The sequence below is a fragment of the Lissotriton helveticus genome, chromosome 2_2 (genome assembly GCF_964261635.1).
Source record: "Lissotriton helveticus chromosome 2_2, aLisHel1.1, whole genome shotgun sequence".
In the NCBI taxonomy this organism is placed as follows: Eukaryota; Metazoa; Chordata; class Amphibia; order Caudata; family Salamandridae; genus Lissotriton; species Lissotriton helveticus.
This window is the reverse complement of record NC_136060.1, coordinates 129,219,598-129,232,183: the sequence shown is the minus strand read 5'-3', so window position 1 is coordinate 129,232,183 and position 12,586 is coordinate 129,219,598. Positions and strand designations below refer to the sequence as shown.

Genomic DNA, 12,586 nt, shown 5'->3' with positions numbered 1-12,586 from the left:
CTTTCCAAATACATGCACAAAGAGCATAGATTTCTTCCCTAGAATCATAAAGATTCTGGTTAGGAAGCAAATAAATGCACCTGAACGTTTTTCCCTCTTTTCTCCAAATCACTACTATTTTTCCATGTCAAGGAAACCATTTCTCTGCACTCCTCTGAAAATATGGCGGCGTTAGAGAATTTGTCAAACTCAATACTTAGCATACAGCACAGGGTGTCAAATTAGTACCTAGAAATTACACGTTTTTTTACATTTCCCTGACATGTGGTGCTCAAATAACTTAGTGATCCAGGAAGTCAGGGCTCACACAAGATGCAGCATTTTCTTAACCCCTCCCATGCTGGTGACGGAACCGCTCCGTCACCAGCCACGGACACTATGTGTCTTGCGAAGGAGGCACTACAGGTCCAAGGCAGGCTATGGCCAGTAATCCTGACCAACCCCTTGCCACTTCAAAAAACCTTGAAGCAAAACTCCTTAAAACTAGCGTGTTCTTGAGAAGGGAATCCCCCTCTCACACATAGATACACTTTAGGGTGTGTAGACACATAGTCTGTATCACACATCCACTAGTTTTAATTGCACAAACCTTTTATCTGTCCTGAAGAAAGCCAGCATATTCATAAGGCACTGGCTGAAACATGTTGACACATCAAGGACGTGGGAGGTCGTAACTCGCCTCTAACGTCCCACAGCCTTATTTTTAACCGCTGACGGTGGCCCAGGTATTAAAGTTTATTCATCTTCGGGTACTGGGACCTCCACCAAGCCGTTTTAAATACACATTCAAAGCACTCCTCACCGCACACACAGCGACATACCTGCTCCGCTGTAATCAGGCGTCGTAGCACACCCGGGACACGCTAGTTGTCACTGGGTGGGCCCGATGATGAAGCATGCCACCAACTAGGTTGGTGGGTGAGGGCTTCATGAGCACACCTACTAGGTGTCACTATCCCTTGACAAAACAAGACTGAGTCACTTAGATTTTAATACTAAATCTTGTTTAACCTCCCTCAAACTTTAGCTAGTCTCCTTTTGATTAAAGTATATATAAATTGGGGATACGGACTAGCTAGCTGGTCCTCTCTCTCCCTCTTGATACACGATCTGGCCTCTTTTTTTAGCCATTTGGGCTCTGTCTCTATTGTTTGAATTCAGCCAGCGGCGCAGTGGGTGTCTGAGAGGCCTTTCTAGAGGCAGATGGGCGCTCATTACCTCCGTTTAGCAAGAGGTGTCACTCCCTTTGTCTCGCGGCCCCCCATTAACGTGTGCACATACTGAGCGGGGGCGGCAGCCTGAGTAGAAGTGGCCTAACTTGTTTCACCACTGTAAACTAACGCGTGCATTTTTTTACCCCCCCTTCTAAAGTTTTTTTTATAAGATTACACCAAAGCAGTAATTTGAGAAGTGATTATGCAATTGTGGGCCGATTTTTTTTTTTGCCTGCCCGGGCTGATTTTCAATCCCAATCCAACCCTGCATACCACTGAGATCAGAAGAAGCGTTGAGCACATAATCTAAGAGAAGCACTGAACGGTACCCCTACTTTATATGCTCTCAGTGGGACAGGACACATTAGTCCACTGTATAACCCTAGCATAATACCTGCCAATCAATCATGCCTAGCCGCCCAAATACTCTAGGGGGTACTGTACCACCAGGCACACCAGTCTAATGACTACCTGACAGCATCAGCGATTAACATAGTGCACCACCAGCTCCAAGAGAGTAATGCACCAATTTCCTACTTTGTTGTATAGGGAAGGGAAAGGGTGGGCATGAGGAGAATGCTCAACCACGGCAGTGAAGAACAAGACCAATCCTCACCAAGTTGCAACAACCATGTACCCAAATGGTACAGGATTGCCCTTGTCCACAACATTCACATTAGTATCTGGGGTCATAAAAAAGGAACGATAGCCCAACCTACCGGACCAGGCATACAAACAACCCTTCCAATGGGAATCTTTATTTTCCGCTTTGAAAAAGACATATATCTGTATTTTTTAGTGAGTATTTGGATTAAAGCAATGACCTTTATCTGCACAGCTTCACTGACATAGACATTACACCTTCCAGAGGTTGGGTACCTGGAAATTTGGCTTCTGCGCACTTATCAGATCTTTCACCATTCGGACTTCTGAGGCAGTCACTCCACCAACCATGAACAATATCAGAAGGGGATGGTCACTGGGGTGCGGACGGCTCACCTGCGTAGGATAAGAAAAGAAGTCAGATTTCAGCAATTCAAACGGGTAGCTTTTTGTTGTTCAAACATTACAGTTTCCACAAGATTTGCTAACATGATATTTTCCCAAGAATTTTAAAAACGTCTTCATGAGTGAACAATCACATTCATGTACTGTGTTGCTCTGTGTGTACTGATGGAAATGGTACACATTCTGTTCATGAGCCTGTAGACCAGAGTAAGCTGAGATGGCACCAGCACAAGATCACACCTTCGGTGTTGAGAAGACCATTTTGCTGTCCCCACACTATGTTCTCAAGGTCGCTTTCTCACAGATTGTGGACTAAGATGCATTACAGATGAATATCGGTGCAATCACAAGCCATGGACCTGCTCCCAGTTCAGTAATCCCTTTCTCCAAAATATCATGTCACTCAGAAGAGAGCTGTGAAGTAGAACATGAAGCACCCACTAGCTGAGGTTTTGGGCAAATACAAACCTGTCACTTCTGTGCATGCCACGAAGATGAATTGAAACCTGATTTGGAAAAGTGCTTGCCTGCCCCTTGCCCAAAACACACAGCAAGGATCAAGTTGCTTCATTAGAGGTATAAGCATCATAAGTATATACTCCATTTAGGCATGGAAGCTCTGAGCACCCCTGGTTAACAATAATACACGTGAATATGAAGAGCATGCAACAAATGAAAAACAAATTAAAAAAATACATTGTCATGAGAGCTGTGCAGATGGATTGAGGCAAAGTTTAAAAAAAAGGGTAAAACACGTTTCATCTGCTGAAAATTATGATACTGTTTAATGTCTTGCATAATTAGTCAAGTGGATCCCAGTGCAGAAAATCTCAGGCTAAATAAAAAAGGCGAAGGGTTAAAAACAACACTGATTGCCTAATAACTGTGTTGCAGATTTACAAATTTGCACACCACTTGGCAGATGCTCAGCATATTTTGGTTACACCTGATATTTGAGTCACATGCAAGTCCATTGCTTGGGGCACATTTAATGGGGGAGGGGAAGGGAAGGGTGTCCATTTGCTGATAGCTTAGGCATTCTGTAATAAATATGAATGAAATGTTGATAGCTCTTAGAAAATGACGCCCAGTTGAAACATTTCTGGACTCAATAATAAGTGTGACAAAGTTAAAGGGGACTCAAACAATCTTTGATTTGCCTATAATATTGATCCATTTCATAGATCTACACAGACGTTAGCAGACACTTGGCATGGTTAACTTACTTACTGGGGAAGTTGGATGGGGGTGCTCAGCTGAAGAGGTGTTACTCTAAATGCACTGTTTATATAGCAGCTTTTCACTTGATGCATTAGTAATGTGAGAGAAGAAATGACTATCTGTGATTCTGCAAATGTTTAATTAAACTGCAGTCTTGATTTGGTATCCAAGGTGTCATGGTGAGTGGGATGGTATGTATGCCATTATTGAAAAATTAAAACTTAAATTAATTACACAATATTACTTATACATGTGATACAAACATGTGCTCCATCTTGTGGAAACTGCAAGCAGAAGGGCAAATAGAACACAAAGTCTCACTCTGGAAGCAGAGAGAAGCAGACAAATGGTGGCCACTGGATTATCGACCACTGCATGTGCAGGCACAAAAGGGAAAGAGCAAGCAGGAAGGCAAAATGGGTGCAAAGCCGGACCCCAAAAGGGGAACAAGGGTAGAGTGAAAGACGAATATGTCATTCTTACAACAGTTAAAATCTCACCATCTTTTTGCTAAAATGGGTAAGGGTGTCTTTCATACTACCACTGTAGAGTTCCTGGGTTACATAATGACACCAGAGAGTATTAACATGGATGAGAAGAAAGTGTCAGCAGTTGTTCAATGGCCCATACCTACCACAGGCAAGGCTATAACAATTTGTTGAGCTTTGTTAACTTCTATAGACGGTTCATTCATCAGTTTTCCGAAATGAAGACCCAGCAATGGGTTTCTACATAAGTGAGCAGTTTGTGTATGGATGAAAGAGACTGACCAAGATTTTTGGAATAATCTTTCCCTAATGCTCCTTTTTTGCAGCATCCCAATTCAGATCATCCATATGTTGTTGAATTGCATGACTTTTATCCTTCTATGGGAGGTGTTCTATATCAGAGAAATACAGACACAGCATTTTCATCTCGGGTCTCATTTTTCCCCAAATATTTTCTCATGCAGAATTAAACTGTACTATCACTGACAGAGCTTTTGGCTATTAAGAAGTCCTTTAAGGAGTGGAGCATGACTTGTTGGGATCACAGACATTTTCAATTTCTGAAATCAGCTGCAGCATTGACTCCCAAACAACTTAGGTAGACTTTGTTCTTTTGTGACTATGAGTTCTTAATTAATTAGAGAACCGGTTCTAATAATGGTAAAGCTGATGCTTTGTCTTGGCAGAATCAACCTGAAAATGAAAATAGGCTAATAAACTATCAATCATTAATGTTGTCTCGCATGGTCCTAAACAATCATTCTGTAGCTTTAATTAATATGGAAACATTCTTTGAAAAGAGTACACAATGAAATTATCATGAAACTTAGAATAAAGTACAGGAAGGTAGACATGATAAAGATGTATAACTGTTATCAAGGGAAAACCATGCACTTGCCATCCTCTCAATTTAGACAGGAGGCCATGAACCGGCTTCATGACTATGAAATTGCTGGGCATCCTCAGAAGCAGCTAAAACGTTATCAGCAGTACAAGAATTTTTTTCTGGTCAGGTCCATTTGCTGATGTGAAAAAATATGTGCAGGCTTATTCCCCTTGTGCTCTGATAAAGATTTCCAAACCCATGGGCCATTTTAGACCGTTACGTGTTCCACCCAAACCTTAGCATACAGTGTCAATGGATTTTATAACAGAATTAACTAATAGTCATGGCTGCACTGTAATTTTAGTGATTGTAGACTTTTAGTCTAAAATGGGTCCTTTTGCTTTATTACCAGGATCACCCACTTCAAAGGAGTTGGCACCCATTTTTGTACAACGCATCTTTCGATGACAGGCATCCCACAAGTTTTAATTACTGACAGGGAGCTGCCTTGAGTAAGGAGGTAGATATTTTTGATGGCCAAAAGCATTTTTAGGCCAACAAGCGTATCTTCTCAGTCATACCAGGTTGCCCACCTAATTTTAAAAGTCACAATTAATATCCAACATGGAAAAAAAACGAAAGGCACAAAGCAAAAAGATTTGAGGTTATAGTTCCAAAAGATAAATTCTGGCCAACACTTGTTTTGCAATATCTATTGCTTCCTCAAGGAAGCCTACGACTACACATTAATCAGTCACTTCTCATTGAACCACATGGTTGGATTCTCTGTGTAGCGTCTCTCTTTTCTGTGTGTACCAGAGATGGTTGATGTCAGATACTAAGCTATCACTGATTTGAGAAGAAATAGCTCAACTTGAATAAGGATAAGATCGGAATAGAACTTTCAATCCAGCACGCCAACAAGCATCTGCAAACATATGTGAAGTCTCAAATCTCAACATGTTCACACACGCGGGCCAATTAGGCAGGATGTCCAAGATGATAAACATGTTCAGAATCCCTGCATGCCAGCACATACTGCATATGGCTCAAAAGTTTTTACCCAAAATTGAACTGACCAAGACCAGTAGACAAAATACTAGACCAGGTATTTCCCTGTTTGGTTCCTGTCATTTTAAGTCCCCATAATGATCTACTAGGGGCGCACTCCTTGCTATACTGCAAAAAAAATCGGCAGGAATCCTGGTTAAAACAAAATCTGTTGTATAAGATCCCAGCCATGTTCATGAACTCCGTAGGTGTATTGTCCCTTTAACTTCTTTGGGACTGTTCAGGGGGTCGTGTGACTCCTTTGAATTTATTAACACTTGTAAAAGGTGAGCAGCCATGACAACGTGGGAATTACCCCGCGCTGCCATTACGACGCTGATTTTACAACGCAAGTCGTTGACTTGCGCTGGAGGGCGCTGTTGGAAAAGGAATAGTTTAATTTTCTATTCCAACACCTTCCCTACTGTAACGTGGGCTGGAGTTGGAATAGAAAATGAAACTATTCCACTATCCAGCGCCTACAGCCAAGTCGTTGTAACGACTTGCGTTGTAAAAGCAGCGTCGTAATGGCAGCGCGGGGTAAAAGCCCACGTTGTCATGTCATACATCCCTTGTAAAAGGCTCCACCGCCTTTGGCCAAGTTCAAGTTCGCGGAAGTTTCTAAAGTAAATAAACTACTAAGGAATTAGCGACGGATGTGATAGGACAACCTGAAAATTAGCCTAACCCAACCTGTCACTTTCCTGTGTGGTAAGAGTATGCTACCGCACAGTATTTTCTCCTGACTATGAACTTAAATGTCCTGAATGAACCACACATAATGAAATACGAGTCTCAGTTTTGAAAAAAGCTCTTGGCCTCTTTTACGAGTTTCTTCAGAAGAAAGAGTATATTGTCGAAGCCGGCAATTAAAGGGCAGAGAAGGGAGGCCAAGCCTGGCCTGGAAGCCCACATGCTGCAGCTGACTGGGCCAGCCACAAACCACACCTGCTTTTCCATTTGAAGGCCTCTATTTAGAGGCAACAGTTCACCGAGTTCCTTTTCCCAGCTGTTACTCGCAGGAGGCCCGGGGATGTGAGAAAACGTAGTATGTGTTCTCTGCATCTAGTGTAAACGTATATATTGTATGCAAGGCAGTCGGCAGTGAAAGTTAAATGGCCAGATTCTAAAGGCATGGTGGTCTTTTTTTAAATGTGCTACTACTTTCTATGTGTCTATGAAGAGGGACGCACGTGATGGAGAATGTTTTTAATCAAGACATGCACCACCTGCGAACTCACACTTTGGGTTACAATCAGGTTTTCTTTTTAGGTCTCGTGACCTTAAATGCGCGCAAGCGCATTGAGGGAGCGAGAATTCAAGTAGCCAAAATCCTCGTCAAACCAAGGGCTTTCTGCTGCGGTTTTCTTGAAGCTCAAGTGAATCACGTGAGCAAACAAGCACGCGCATTCCCGGCCGCACAGCACATCAAAGGGCTTCTCCTCCCCTAATTATTCATGGCCGGCCGCAGGCCGGCCGTACTTTCAGTTTCCCAAAGGGCTTCTCCTCCCCTAATTATTCATGGCCGGCCGCAGGCCGGCCGTACTTTCAGTTTGCTGCAGCCACAGTTCATACTTCTCCTCCTCTTATGTCGTTTCTCGCTCCTCCACTATCCTCCTCTCTTTTCCTACATTTACACTTTTAAACTGTTTCTTTCTCAATGTTTCTTACAAGCGCCATTCCTTCATTCATCTTTGTTTCTTTCTTTTCTTCCCATGGCGTGCTTTCACTTTCTTATACTCCATATTGAAGAGCAAAGTCCTCTTCAGTGGATTCCATACAGACCCACTCAATCAGACAAAACAATAAATTAATGTACGTAGCACGCGTTCTGTCATTGCACAAGTAGCTATCTTATGCCCAGCCGCAGTGCTACGATAATGATCTTCTAACAGAGCATTACCCCACGGGGTAGCGTACTACCATTTGCTAATAGGCTTCTGCACCTTTAATTTTGCACTTGAGAAATAATTTTGCCCTACCTACTTTCCACGGGCCAGCCACATACCTTCCAGCACTTTTTTACTATCTCGGAGGCTAATTTGTAACGTATTCCCGTTCGACCCTCGTTCGCTCCCTCCCCCTCCCCCCACCATCCACCCCCCCTGGCGGTCCCTCCTCCCTCCATTTGTGATGGTGTTTGTTAGAGCATGGCGTGGCTATGGACAGACGATGTATGGGTTTCAAGCTGCTGCCAGAAAACAATAGATTAATGTACATAGCACGCGTTCTATTAGGCTTTTGCACTTATGATTTGCCGATAATAAGTAATATAACCCTACATTCCTTTCACGGGCCACACACATGCCCTTCAGCACTTTTTTTTTATACTGTCTTACAGGCTAATTTGTGGTGCCTTAAAACACGGATTCCCGTTCCCCCTCGCTTGCTCCCTCACACCCCCCTCAGCCCGTCCTCTCCCAATTGTGTGCAGTTGCTAGTTAGAGCGCGGCATGCCTATAGACAGTACGGGTTTCAAGCTGCTGCCAAACAATACACTAATGTCCATAGCACACATTCTGTCCGTTCGCCCCTCAATCAGAGCAATCAATCAATCAATCAGAGCATTTGTATAGCGCACTACTCACCCGGAGGGTCTCAAGGCGCTGGGGGGGGGGTCCGCTACTGCTCGAATAGCCAGGTCTTGAGCTGCTTCCTGAAGGCGAGGTGGTCCTGGGTCAGGCGGAGGTGGGTCGGAAGGGAGTTCCAAGTCTTGGCGGCCAGGTAGGAGAAGGACCTTCCTCCTTTGGTGGCTCTTCGGATGCGGGGGACGGCGGCGAGGGCGTGGCTGGTCGATCGAAGCTGGCGCGTGGGAGCGTAGAAGTTGAGGCGGCTGTTGAGGTATCCTGGTCCTTGGTTGTGTAAGGCTTTGTGTGCGTGGGTGAGGAGCCGGAAGGTGATTCTCTTGTTGACCGGGAGCCAGTGCAGGTCTCTCAGGTGTCCGGAGATGTGGCTGCGGCGGGGGATGTCCAGGATGAGTCGTGCTGAGGTGTTCTGGATCCGCTGGAGTCTCTTCTGGAGTTTGGCGGTGGTTCCGGCGTAGAGGGAGTTGCCGTAGTCCAGACGGCTGGTGACGAGGGCCTGGGTGACCGTCTTCCTGGTCTCGGTGGGGATCCATCGGAAGATCTTGCGTAGCATTCGCAGGATGTGGAAGCACGACGAGGAGACGGCGTTGACTTGTCTGGTCATGGAGAGGGAGGAGTCCAGGATGAAGCCCAGGTTGCGTGCGTGGTCAGTTGGTTTGGGTGCGCTGCCCAGGGCAGGGGGCCACCAGGAGTCGTCCCAGGCGGAGGGTGAGGATCCCAGGATGAGGACTTCCGTCTTGTCTGAGTTCAGTTTCAGGCGGCTGTTCGACATCCATTTGGCTACTTCTGTCATCCCTTCGTGCAGGTTGGCTCTGGCGGTGGCGGGGTCGTTGGTGAGGGAGAGGATCAGCTGGGTGTCGTCGGCGTAGGAGATGATGTTCAGGTTGTGCTGGCGTGCGATGGCTGCGAGGGGGCTCATGTAGACGTTGAAGAGAGTTGGGCTGAGCGAGGAGCCTTGAGGGACGCCGCAGATGACTTCGGTGGCCTCCGATCTGAACGGGGGGAGGCGGACTCTCTGTGTCTTTCCGGTGAGGAAGGAGGTGATCCACTCCAGTGCCTTCTCCTGGATTCCGACGTTGCTGAGGCGCTGTACTAGGGTGCGGTGGCAGACAGTGTCGAAGGCCGCGGAGAGGTCCAGGAGGATGAGGGCCGCTGTTTCTCCGTTGTCGAGTAGGGCTCGGATGTCGTCTGTGGCTGCGATCAGGGCGGTCTCGGTGCTGTGGTTGGCCCGGAAGCCAGACTGCGAGAGGTCGAGGGAGCCGTTCGTCTCGAGGAAGGCGGCCAGTTGCTTGTTGACGGTCTTCTCGATGACTTTGGCCGGAAACGGGAGCAGCGAGATGGGGCGGTAATTCTTGAGGTCGGTAGGGTCTGCTGATGGTTTCTTGAGTAGAGCGCTGAGTTCGGCGTGCTTCCAGCTCTCCGGGAAGGTGGCGATGTCGAAGGAGGTGTTGATGATGTCCCGCAGGTGGGGTGCGATGACAGTGTCGGCCTTGTTGAAGACGTGGTGAGGGCAGGGGTCTGTCGGAGATCCGGAGTGGATGGAGTTCATCGTGCGGATGGTGTCTTCGGTGCTGATCGGGGTCCAGGCACGGAGGGTGGTGGTGGGGGGCGGTGGTTCGGTCGTGGCGTGCGTCGGTTGAGTGCTGAAGCTGTTGTGTATGTCCGCGATCTTGTTGTGGAAGTAGGAGGCGAGGGAGTTGCAGAGGTCTTGCGAAGGGGTGATGTCGTTGTTTCCGGCGTTGGGGTTGGAGAGCTCTTTCACGATGTTGAAGAGTTCCTTGCTGTTGTGTGCGTTGTTGTCCAGTCGTTCCTTGAATGCAGTTTTCTTCGTGGCGCGGATCAGCTGGTGGTGTTTTCGGGTGGCGAGCTTGAGGGCAGTCATGTTGTCCGGTGTTGGGTCTGTGTGCCAGGTTTTCTCGAGTGCTCTGCAGTTCTTCTTGGAGCTCTTGAGTTCGTCGTTAAACCATGGGGCTTTCTTGCTGCCGGGTCGGCTCGGCGGGGTCTTCAGCGGGGAGAGTTCATCTGCGCAGTCGCTGATCCATTTCGTGAGGTTGGTGGCTGCTTGACTGGGGTTCGTTGTGCTGGTGGGAGTGTTCTTGCTCAAGGACGTGGTGAGCTGGTCTGCAGTGATCTTGTTCCAGCTTCTGCGGGGAGCCTGTTGCTGGTGATGGTGGAGCGTGGTCCTTCTGAAGCTGAAGTGGACGCAGCTGTGGTCCGTCCATGGGAGTCCCGTGGCGTGGCTGAAGGCGATGTCCTTGCTGGAAGAGAAGATCGGGTCGAGTGTGTGTCCGGCGTAGTGGGTGGGGGTGGTCACCAGCTGCTTGAGTCCCAGGTTTGCGAGGTTGTCCAGCAGGGTGGTGGTGTTGCGGTCGTTGTTGTTCTCCAGGTGGAAGTTGAGGTCCCCGAGGAGGATGTAGTCGGCTGAGGGGAGGGCGAGCGGGCTGATGAAGTCGGCGATGTCCTCGCTGAATTGTGTGCGTGGTCCCGGGGGTCTGTAGATGAGGGTGCCTCTGAGGGTGGTCTTGGGGTTGACGTGGATCTGGAAGTGCAGGTGTTCGGCGGGTGCGATGGTGTCATCGGTGTTGGTCGTGATGCGGATGGTGTTCCTGTGGATGATGGCGATGCCTCCTCCTGTCTGGTTGACGTGGTCCCTCCGGATGATTTTGTAGCCGTCCGGGATGGCGATGGCGCTGAGGAGGCGTTCATCCAGGTTTCCGTGAGGAAGGCGACGTCTGGGGCTGTGGTGTCGAGCAGGTTCCAGAGCTCGACGGCGTGTCTGTGGACGGAGCGGGTGTTGAGCAGGATGCACTTCAGGTGGTTGCTGCTGGTGCTCTGCTTGGTGGACGCTGGTGCAGTGCAGGTCCGGATGCAGGAGAACTTGCAGGACTGGCAGATGAAGGGTCCGTGGGTGCGTCTCGGGGTGGCTCGGTAGCATCCAGGGGTTCGGCCGGCGTTGAGTGCGTTGAGGGTGGCGGCGTCGTACGTCCGGCGGGTGGGCTGGGGTCTGCGAGGGCCAGGGGTCCTGGCGCTGGGCGCGGTCCAGGCGCGGACGGGCACAGACGGGCTTACCTTTGGCGCACCTTCGGCGCTCAGTCGGTGCTCCCGCTGCGCGCGTCCGCTGCGCGGTCGCTCAGGGGGCGTCATAAGAAGGGGGACGGGAGGGCGGGTCTGCTGGCCTGGGCGAGCGTCCGGGCCAATGGGCCGGTGGTGGGCGGGGCCTCAGGGGCCAGCGGCGGGAAAAGTGGCGAGCGGCCGGCTCCGCTGTGGCTGGGCCGCTCGGGGGTGCTGGGGGGGCGGCGGTGGCGGCAGGCAGGTGGCAGGCAGGCAGGCAGGGCAAGGAGGCTGGCTAGCAGGGCAGCAGGCGAGTGAAGGGGGTGACCCGGCCTCGAGAGGCACAGTGGTCACTCCCGCGGTCACCCAGGTGCTCCCCTTACGAAAGGGGGACGGGAGGGCGGGTCTGCTGGGCTGGGCGAGCGTCCGGGCCAATGGGCCGGTGGTGGACGGGGCCTCAGGGGCCAGCGGCGGGAAAAGTGGCGAGCGGCCGGCTCCGCTGTGGCTGGGCCGCTCGGGGGTGCTGGGGGGGCGGCGGTGGCGGCAGGCAGGCAGGCAGGGCAAGGAGGCTGGCTAGCAGGGCAGCAGGCGAGTGAAGGGGGTGACCCGGCCTCGAGAGGCTAGCTCCCTTTCTCCCCCCTACTGGTCCCTTCTCCCTCCATTGTGTACCGGTGCTGGTCAGAGCCCGGCGTGGCTAACACAGCTGTCATTCACATTATTACTACCCTAGCTAATGCTACATATGCTTTAACCAACCCAGCAACTATTCATTGCAGTACTCAAACACTGCACACTACTGCTTCTTACTCCACTTGCCGCCATCACTAGCTACAACATAAGTTATTCATACACATACTTAAAACACACATACATACCACTACTTATAAGTAAGATACATACACTACACTCTAAACAAAACCATTGAGCAACATTCTAATTACAACCCCAATAACTCTAAGTCTAACTGATGCGAGACCTGTTGCATTGCAAATGCTTGATTTACAAATTAAGCACTGACCCTGCCCCCTCTTCTCTTCATAGTTTCCCATTGTTCTCATTTTCATGTTTCTTCCACACCAAGCTCTATACCCTTTATCAGCGCCCCTACCTGCCCCCAACACCCTCAGCCCCACCACACACCCC

At 49.1% G+C, this 12,586-nt stretch overlaps 1 protein-coding gene across 1 annotated transcript in view; it reads right to left on the bottom strand.

The window, feature by feature from the left end:
- Nucleotides 1-12,586, bottom strand: part of SCFD2 (sec1 family domain containing 2) — a 1,965,980-nt gene that overhangs the window by 42,082 nt on the left and 1,911,312 nt on the right. The window contains exon 8 of the mRNA XM_078678196.1: nucleotides 2,094-2,213. Coding sequence (XP_078534322.1) covers nucleotides 2,094-2,213 — 120 coding nt within the window. The remainder of the gene's footprint in view (nucleotides 1-2,093; nucleotides 2,214-12,586) is intronic.